We start from the raw sequence: 10,288 nt of genomic DNA, 5'->3' as shown, positions 1-10,288 counted from the left end.
CTCTCCACCATCATGTATTAACTTGCCAATATCATTCAATGTGACTACACTCTCTGTTACGACTTTTGCAAAAATACGGCCAAGAAACTCTGCTGCTCTGGGGGCATCATTAACAGCATCTTCCAATGTACTAAGAACAGATTCAAACCTAGCCAGCATGAAAAGGAATAAGTAAAAAGAATTCTCTCTACTAGTCACTATATTGATAAATAAATCTTACCCTTTGATGAGCTGAGCTTGAGTCAAGGTGCCATCCTGAGATTTCACAAGGTTGACAAGCAGTTTGGCTAAAAGATCTCTCTCTATGTCCTTTTTCTCAAATGAGTCTGTGACCCAGAGTGAAACCATGGAAGGATGATAGCTTGGAGAGTTCAAATCTCTGACACATAAAGCAACTTCTTTCTCATCTCTAGCACTGAAATTTATGCAATTTCAGTCAGATTAATTACACAACAATGTATCGGGCAAATAAATTCACCAGTGTAACACTACACAAAATGAAATAGAAAACCCATCTGCCTCTGTCAGCATACATAGTGAATTTAATCTGGCTCCCATCAATAATAATTATAAGCATAACACTAAAACTTAATCATTAAAAATGTCCAACATATACAGGAAGCCAAGACAAAAAAGAAATCACTGAATTCAATGTAGCCAGGAGCAGCTTCACAATAATCTCCTTTCTAAATCCAAGAAATATACAGGTGAATATTTCACAAAATCCAACTGCTATATGGTATTTTTTTTCATCAGAAGACAACTGCTAGGACAGTTCAATCCTCTATGGAATGAGAAAAAAAATTTCAAAAAAAAAAGATAGACAAGTAACCACATAATTTGCTAAAGTTTACTTTGAACATGGTGATTGAAAATAGTGATTCAACTCCTTAAGCTTACTTTATAATAATATTGTTTTATTACCCTGTGATTTTTATGTTCATTTTTTAATTAAAAAATTCATGTAAATGACTAGTGTTGCATACCCTGATCACTTCAAAGTCCCATTCTCCGATTAAATCATTTTATGTGCTGGATTTCATGTCCCAGCCTCGGAATGTTTGGAGTGATTTGGATAATTAGGAATTCAAAAGGAATGAATGGATGTTAATGTAATCATGAGCTATTTCTGCTTAAACTATGGGATTGCAAAAAGAAAATAAAAAAAAGGTAGTAATCTAATTTTTTTTTCCCTAAATCAATTAACTATTCAACATCCGAAACCAATTACAATTTGTACTAAAAAAAAAAAGCAAGTAACCACAGCGCAATCATAAAAAAAAAAGATCCATAAAAGTTCCAAAGATTATAATTGGCACCAGCACATTCCATTGACACAGTACGAAGCTGTATCAAAATGAAAATAATTTCCTAAATTAAATGAAGTGGTTAGATACATGGGATGTGAATGTAATAAACATTTGTATGTCTTTAATATCAAGAGTAAAAGAAGCTCAATATGCAACGTTCTCAGCACAGCTATCGTTTGTGAGTGAAGCTCTAAACAAAAAGACAACTAGCTAAATAATAAAAGTTAATTGAGGAATTTGGCCTCAAGTCATTAGTGGGTAAATCACTTGAGACATGTTTGAACGAAACATAACAAGACAATAACACCACACAAAAACATTCAACCTATATATAAAAAGCAATCACCATAAATAGGACAAATCTGTCTTATTTGCGTTTAAAAGTTATATGATCAACCCTGTCCTCAGACACACGACCTAGAATCTGTTGACAATGATCATAACATGTCAGAAGATAAAATTGCATATCATCTACTATTAGAACCTTAATTTATTTATTTATTTAGTTTTGGGATGGGGCGCAAGGCCTAAGACCCACCCTGTAACACTGGATATTGCGTTGGAGACTGATATGCAACCATATCACCCAACAATTCAAGCTAAGTGAAGGCCCATCAATGGTTTTATATTATATCTCTCTAACACATTCCCTCACGCAATAGCCCAACGTAGATATTGTAAAAATTTATCCTACCTTATGCTGACTTAATTCCACTAGAAAGTGGGGGGAGGTGAGGATTGAACTCATAACCCCGTAATCACGAAGGCTCTGATACCATGATAAACAAACATCTCACCCAACAACTAAAGTTGGTAAGTGTAGGCTCATCAATGGTTTTATATTATCTCTCTCTAAGAGAGAGGGGAAGAGAAATTGGAATGGAGAGAATTTGTGGGGATTAAACACTACCACCCTCACTGCACATCCCCAACTCCAACCGGCTGGATTTCAATCTAGGCTGTAAGATCGACAAACACATAGGTTTATTAAAGTAACCAGAAACGACATCTTATGCTTCCTTCAACATCTTATCACAGTGGCTTCTAACATGTAATTATAACAAACCAAAAACCCCATATGTATGCTTAAAGATTCAGCCAGCCATTAAGAAGTCTCTAGTTTAAAATGTCATTAATGTAAAAGGGTCAAATCAAAAACTACACAGAAGCCCCTTAAGATAAATGTCCATGACCAATCTACCAAAAGAAAAATGTCAATAACCAATAATTCTCTTGAAATTGAAAACTTCCACTTCAAATTGCCCCCATCCGGTCAAGTCTCACAGCTGGAACTTAGTACAATCTATAACAGCTCATATATATATATATATATATATATATATATAAGAGTAGGATTCTTTGACACCTCATCTGAGAGCCGTTAGATCAAAAAAGATCAATGGTGTCACATGCTTACAAATCAGAGTCATTGATCGTTTTTGATCTAACGGCTCTTAGATGAGGTGTCAAACTTTAAATTCCTTTATTTTTTAAACAATAAAGGAATTCAAATGCTTTGAAAGATAATTTATATCTTGTGCTTTGAAATTCACACATCCACAAAGAAAGGGAACATACACCCTACTTGATACAACATAACACGAACCAAAAGTCTTTTATTTCATAGGAAAAAAGAAAGGGCATTCAAGCAATAACGAGGAACAAGATTCCCACCCCAAGAGAAATTGGACATGTCCAATATACCCATGATTGTAATTAAAGACAATAAATTGTAAGCTGTAGGTTCAAGAATATCAGCAAGAGTATAAACTGCCCACAAAAGCTGTAACAGAAGATAAAAACACCACACAAAGAAAACAATACCTGTAGTATTCTCTGATTGCTGACATGGACATGTCCCGCAGTCGTTCTTCTGGCCAAACCTTCTCTGAAGAAGCATTCTGGGAGACTATTGACCCTTGCAATTGAGCAGGAGGTGAAGTTGCAACAGATCTGTCAAGATTCCGATCTGAATTCCTCAAGTCTCTGTTACCATAGTTTATATTACGCTCTGGAGCACTTGATTGATCATAAGCAGCTGAACCTGAAAACCTATCCGTTATATATCTTGATGCAAGATCATCCCTTGAGTTATATGGTAAGCGCTCTGATGTATTGCTATAACCATTAAGACCAGTAGTCATTCTATGAGAATCTCCAGGGACAGAAAGCACATCAGATATCGGCAAATTAGAAATTGCTGTTGATCCTCTAATGGACATTCCCCTAGCAAGACCACCTTGAGGTCCCAAGGTTATAGAATCATCACCTAAGGATCTTTGAGGCAAAGGAACTGATAAGGTCCGAGCCTCATAAGATTGCCTTTCCTCAAAACGAGCATCCTGATAACCACCATACCCACGAACTTGATTAGGCAGCCCACGCAGTCCTCCCATCTGAGAATTAGGAGAAGACAACATAGATGACCCTCTTGGACCAAAATCCATGGGGTTCCTTCTAGCAGACTGATTGTTGCCTGGACCACGACCCAGCCTACCAGCTTGGGCCTGCCTCTCGTGTGCAGCATCTCTGTGTACCTCCTCAATCTTCTTAGGACCTTCAACTTTCCTCCTTTGTTGCCATTTATTCTTTCTTAAATCAATGGCATCCTTCAACATGAACCTCACCCTAGAAGATAAATTCATGTTGTTTGATAATAATTTCATCCTTTCAAAATATGCATCAATATGTACTTTGGCTTTGGGATGGTCAATCATCTCCCCGATAGTACTCATCAGCTTGCACAAAGCTTCAATATCTTCCTCATCAGGATCCTGATACTGACCCAGTAACTTCTTGATGCACTCATGCATTATCCTCTCTGTCAACATTCTCTTCTTATATAGTTCTCCAATCAATCTGATGTTACCCAACATGCGTCTTCTTGCCTTGACTCTTCTCTGTTCCCTTTCTTCATTAGACTGCTTGACCTCACCCTCATCAACCTTATTTGCTTCTTCTTGTTCTCTTTCACCCCTCTCAAATTCCTCCTGACACTTGTTTAATAATAACCTTTTAAAAGTTATCTTTTCATTGTCCTCGCTGAAATCAGGCAACTCAGAAGCCAGATGTAAACAGAAGTTGGCATACATTTCACAGAAGGTAGGCTCCATCAGAGCCTTCTCAAAAATTTGTGAGATGACACCAGTGAGAGTGACTGCATTGTCAATATTAACTGCTTTTACCTGTTCAAAAAGTCTATCAAAATTCTGGGGAGTTAGTTTGTTCAAGATGGCTTTCAACTGCCTCTGCTTTACCTCTTCCACATCTGCCGCTTTACCCACTTCATACTTCTTCTCAGCTTTGTGCATCGATTGTAAAGGAGTTTGAGGAGTAGGAGAAGGAATTAAACCCCTCTGCTGGAAGCTAGAAGCACGCTGCCACCTCTCCCCATCGGGGCTATTTCTTTGCATTCCACCCTGATTTCCCACAGATTGCATTGGGCCAGAAAGGATCCCTCCAGCATATTGAACAGGTGTCTGTAGACGAGGGTTCCTTAAAACCCCAAAATTTCCTCCTTGGCCAGATCGAAATCCCGCATTACCTCCAATACCATCCAAACCACGTCCAGAATAAAATGCATTAGAAACTTTATTCCACCTGTCTTCCTCAGTCACACCATTCCCACGGCGATCTATCCGAGACATCCCACCTGCCCTATCTAGATTTCTTCCAGGACTAGGCTGTGTATCACGCTCAATTACATGAGAACTATTAATACTAGTGCTCATCAAAGCCTCAGTTACTTCTGCCACAATTTCAAAACCTTCAGGAAGATCAGTGTATTGCTCTGCAAATTTCAAAAGGAAATCACGAGAATACTTTTTGGCTGTGCCTCCATCTCCATCACTGACCTGTTGAGATTTATCAGCAACTACCAGTTTTGGTGTAGACATATCAGCAGCATCCTCCCAGTCGTCGGGTTCAGCTTTACTTTGTCCACAATCCTCACTTGTTATAGCATCCGGCTGAGCAGCATCTGCGGGCAAATGCTTCAAACTTCCGGAAGTAGAAGCACTTTCTGAGCTCTCTGAACTCAAGACAGCTTCTTTCTTTTCATCGGGTCCCTTGTAGGCATTATAAAGATCAGAAGTAGACCCAGCGGCATCTGCTTTTTGAAGAATCTCTTTTCTTTTCTTCCTCCCTTTAGATGTAGTTTTCATCTTATTTGGTTCTAAAATTGGTCTATCGTTGGTACCTGACACTGAAAGAGACACTGAGTCATCGCCAGCATTCTCAGAATTGTCCATGACGTACTTTGAAGTTGTTTCTGGAGGATCAGCAGACTTCAGATCTGATGAATCAAAATTTCCAGATACAAACCAATTAGTAATTATACTATAATTTCTACTTAATCTCTAAAAACCAATGCAGTACAGATAGACATGCCTAAATTATCACCTGTTATGTCACATTCTGCAATACAAGTTGCAGATTCATCCTGTTCTTTCTGTACAGCTTTCAAGTTTAACACCTCAGCGTTTACATTTGCAGCATCTTTTTCTGTTTGCTTAAATTCTGTTCCACCAGATTTAATATTTGGTTCATCATATTTATCATAACACCTTAATAGTTTACCTTCGGATGATTCATCCAACTTATCATGCCTATGATTTTTCAAATTATCAGCAGCTTCACCACAAGATCGTTCAGCTGAAACACAAGCAGAAACTTCAGCATAGCAGTTGGTTTTCACTTCAATACCACTAGAAATGCTACTAGGTATTGTGTCACATGTTGGAAGATCTTCAGTGTTAATTGCCTCAGAATGGTTTGTTTTACCTCCTACAGGTTCAGAAACTCCAGTATCAGGTATACCACAGTCAACAGCTCGAGAAGGCATATTAGCTACTGTAGGAGACTGTAAAGAGACCTGTGGGAAAAACAAAAAGTACATATATTAAGTAAACCAAGATCAATGTGTGTGTGTGAATAGTATTTCACTCAGATACCTCATGCTGTGATTGACCTTTCTTCCCTGGTTTCTTCTGATTATCCTTCAAAGAGCTGGAACTTCTAAGAGATTCAATCCTTCTGCCTTCATTATTAGACACGACTGAGACAGAATCCTCGCTCACAGCTGACGAAGGCATCATCAAGGGAGTAGCAGTAAGCTTCTCAGCAGTTACAGTAGCAGATTGTTTTGACAATGAACTCAAAACTAAAGAATCACTGGGCAACTTAGACTGTTGTGAAGGGATTTCTGAACAAGTTTCAGCCCCTTTTTGTGGCACAGAGGAGCTAGCATCACAAGATGGTGCTGAACTAGGGGATTCTTTATTTTGACCACCAGAAATACCAGGATTGGACAATAATGGGTCCACCACAGCAGACACACCACTTGGCCTAATAGTCACGGAAGCTACCCCCAAAGTACCTGTTGACTTCACATTAGGCACGTCATTGGAATGTTCAGGAATAGGTGGTTCAACAATGCCAGGAATAATAGTTTTATTAACTGGTAGGGAACCAAGTGATTGTGAATTCATGAAACCCACATTTTGCGGACCATGGTTCGCAGGATAATTAAATATTGGTGGCTGAGAATTAGGTGTTATCTGGCTACTTGTTAACGGAAGAGAACTAGAAGCTGGAAAATAGAGAGAATTGGTATTATATGAGCTGGGTGGATAATAGTTCATAGGATGGGAAGGCGCAAAAGATTTAACAGGTTGAGATGGAGAAGGTATGTTCAGATGTGACCTAGCACCAGATGACCCACCATCTGAATATGCATCTGCCCTATTATCAAGCCTCAGTTCTTCATGCGTCTCAGGATGAGTTATCTTCACAGTAGTAGTTTTTCGCGGACCAGCAAATTTTCCACCTTGCTGCTGGGGATATTGGGGGCTAATGCCAATGCCCATGTTGCCTAATTGATTGGACAACTGATGACCCATTTGAGAAGTGAAACTCATGTTTTGGCCTTGATGCATGATCCCCTGAGGATGCATTGGAAGAGGTTGAAGACCTGGAACAAAAACCGGCTGTTGAACGTGTGCAGCATTTCCAATTGGAAAAGGCACTGGTATAGGCACCTGGAGGGATGTCGTTGACACACCCTGAGATTGGATCTGTGGATTAGGACCAGCAAACTGTAAAGATGCCTGTGACTGGTGATATGCCGTTGCCATTGAAATTCCAGTTACAGGAACAACAGAAGGCTTCTGCATCTGGCTTGCCGGGGTCAAAGTTGACAGCTGAGGATCCTTTTTTGCCTTAGTCCCTATATGAGTCTCCCTGGCATTAGATTGTTCAGTGACACCTGCATCGTTCCTAGGTGGTTGCTGCTGCTTTGGAACAGGTGTTGGCACTGAAGGCACAGATTTATAAGAGTCGTGACGAGCCTGAAAGTCAAGGAATTAGACATCGAGTAAAAACTTTCATTGCCACAAAAACACAGAGCAAGCTGTCAACTTCAATAGACAAAGTACAGAAAAACAAGGCACTCCTTTTTCAGATTCTATTTCTAAACCAGTTCTTCATAAGATAGAATGGAGCAGTGATAAGGCTTCTCCTTTGTGACTGAAAGATGAAGTATTTGAATGCGGGATACAGAGCCTCTTTGCAAATATCAAGGGAAAAGATGTGTACAAGAATTGCCCTTATCCCTACCCTCACTAGCAGGGGTTCAATGGGGAGTGGTTTTCTTCATAAGATAAAATCTTTTTCCTTTGGAAAGAGTGAGCAGTGGCATTACATCCATATCTAAATAATAATACAAACATCACGGAAAAACGGGTAAAAAAATAACAAAAGTGCATACCTGATCACGCTTCTGCTCATCTATATTAGGAGGAGCTGAGCTCGTACGAGCAGGAATCTGCATATTATAACAAGAACATGATCAATTATTCACCCACCCTACATAAAATATGTCATACATCAGATGTTAAACAAATAATATATAAGAAACTTACTGCCATGCCATTCATCAAGCCAGGAATTATGGATCCAAATTGAAAAGGGAATGCCTTAGATGCATCTACTGGGACAGCCATAAACATTCAGATTACTTCAGTTTCACAACTCACAAACAACTAATAGCTAATAAGGAAAATCATTTTGCAACAGGACCATTTAATATGATCCATGCTACAAAAGTCACAAAAATAGGAATTAACCACAACAAAAACCTACAAGACTAACATACCCTTAGCAGGGCTTGTAGGAGCAGCTGAATCAGATCTCATGGGGGGCAGTTGAGAAGTTGGAGCTTTTGGAACAACTCTAGCACTCCTCTGTGTAGCTGATGATTCAGATGGTTTTGTAACAGGCCCATCAGATGTTCCTATCATACCACGTAAACAAATGAAGCACATTATAAAGAACACCATAATTCACCAAACACTCAATCACACTAGCAACATTTGCAGATTCTTCCCATATAAAGAGGGAGGGATCTTCCACAAGTTCCTCTGCAGTAAATTTTTACTCAACAACACAACCAGACACCAAAATCCACCTGAAGAGAAGAATCACACTCGTTTTTTTACAAAAATAAATCAATAAACAATCTTCCTAAAGCTTACCATGTGATTGCGGCTGTACACGGGTACCATTCTGATTGGTCCGGGCAGAAGAAGCAATATTAGACTCATTTGTATTCACCTGGGAAGGGTTTACCCTAGATTGCCCACCTTGTGCATTATTAGACCTCTTGTTAAAACTAGAACAAGCAACATGCATAATCAATAAAACAGAAAAAAAAGAGCAAAAACGAAAAAGAACTAAACTACTCATAATTGTGTTATTAAAAAAGAAACCTAATGAATCATCAAACCACGTGTCACAAAAACAAAGCCAGATACCCATTATTCATCAAAAAACAAGAACCAAAATTAAAAATTAAAAAAATTAATAAGCATACAAATTTGCAAACCCTAACTCACCTCCGGCTAGTGGAGAGTGATGAAGCCGAGGTGCTCGACGGCGCGGGCCCTCCGCCACCGCCGCCTCCGCCTCTGCCGTAGGAACCTCGCTGCTGATTGAAGCTCGAGGATCGACCGGATTTTCGGTACACGGCGTCGCTCTTATCGGACTTTGATTGATTGACGGACATATATCCGAACCCTTTGATTTCTCAGAAAACAATTTTCAAAAACACAAAAAGAAAAAAAAGAAAAAAAAGAGAGAAAGAAAAAATTCCTCTTTCAATTTTCCCTGCAACCAAACAGGCGGATCAGAAACCCCATTAATCAAAAATCAAATTTTCAAATACAGATAAAAAAAAAGGGGAGGGGCAAAATGGTAAATAAAAAACACAGTTTTGGAACAGTGTGAAGCACCTGAAGAGTGGAGTGTGTGTCAAATTAGGGTTTTGAATGGTTATTGCTGTGCAAGACGATACACACATGGATAGATAGAAAGGGAAAAAAGATGGAAAAATAAAAAATAAAAAAAGAGAGAGGGGGAAGGAGAAGAGAGGAGAGAGAGAGAGAGAGATCAAAATGGCTGATTTGGAAATTGGAGAGAGAAAATTTTGGAGAGAGAAAGAGAGGTAACAAACTGAGAAACGAACGAGGGAAGAGTTTTTAAGGGGGTGGTCAAAAGAAGGAGGTAGGTTTTTTAGGAGATCATTGTTCGAATGGGTCACGGTTTTTGTGACACCTATCCAATCCACAATCTCTTTATTTTTTATTTTTTTTATTTTCTTCTATAAGTTATTTTAAGTATTAATTATTATATAATTGTTTCATTTAAAACTTTGGTTAAAAAATAATAATAATAAAATATTAATGGTACATTGATTTGTTGTTTTTATCTCTTACACATATATAAAAGTGTATTGAACCTATTTGATTTCATGTGAAAAAAAGAGAGAAAAAATAAGTCTTACACATTTTTATATATGTATAAAAGATAAAATTATTTCTTATAACATAAGTGATATTAATTCAATGGTACAATGTCATGTGTGGTATAATGTCTTTGATATAAAAATGTTTTTAACTAACTCTGACACTAAATTTGAAGAA

The 10,288-nt window shown here is 38.3% G+C and overlaps 1 protein-coding gene across 4 annotated transcripts in view; it reads right to left on the bottom strand.

Annotated features, from left to right (window-relative positions):
• LOC133302263 (eukaryotic translation initiation factor 4G) overlaps nt 1–9,790 on the bottom strand; it is a 10,260-nt gene extending 470 nt beyond the window's left edge. The window contains exons 1-12 of one of the 4 annotated variants that reach the window (XM_061502016.1): nt 9,599–9,790; nt 9,203–9,473; nt 8,843–8,979; nt 8,464–8,601; nt 8,231–8,298; nt 8,077–8,133; nt 6,263–7,657; nt 6,093–6,183; nt 5,712–5,963; nt 3,135–5,604; nt 221–415; nt 1–148 (exon numbers count right to left, since the gene is read on the bottom strand). The exon at nt 1–148 is cut by the window's left edge and continues 470 nt beyond it. In XM_061502016.1, the coding sequence (XP_061358000.1) occupies nt 1–148; nt 221–415; nt 3,135–5,604; nt 5,712–5,963; nt 6,093–6,183; nt 6,263–7,657; nt 8,077–8,133; nt 8,231–8,298; nt 8,464–8,601; nt 8,843–8,979; nt 9,203–9,372 (5,121 nt within the window). In that variant the 5' untranslated portion in view covers nt 9,373–9,473; nt 9,599–9,790. Of the gene's footprint in view, nt 149–220; nt 416–3,134; nt 5,605–5,711; nt 6,184–6,262; nt 7,658–8,076; nt 8,134–8,230; nt 8,299–8,463; nt 8,602–8,842; nt 8,980–9,202; nt 9,474–9,598 lie in introns of those variants that run through there. The other 3 variants (XM_061502014.1, XM_061502015.1, XM_061502018.1) reach the window with 3 other exon arrangements.
• Between the last annotated feature and the right edge of the window lie 498 nt (nt 9,791–10,288).

The sequence above is a fragment of the Gastrolobium bilobum genome, unplaced genomic scaffold, assembly GCF_033153095.1.
Source record: "Gastrolobium bilobum isolate Gb01-03AN ecotype WA unplaced genomic scaffold, APGP_CSIRO_Gbil_v1 utg20715, whole genome shotgun sequence".
NCBI classification, from domain to species: Eukaryota; Viridiplantae; Streptophyta; class Magnoliopsida; order Fabales; family Fabaceae; genus Gastrolobium; species Gastrolobium bilobum.
Note: the sequence above shows the minus strand (reverse complement) of the source record. Positions and strands in the feature narration are given on the sequence as shown.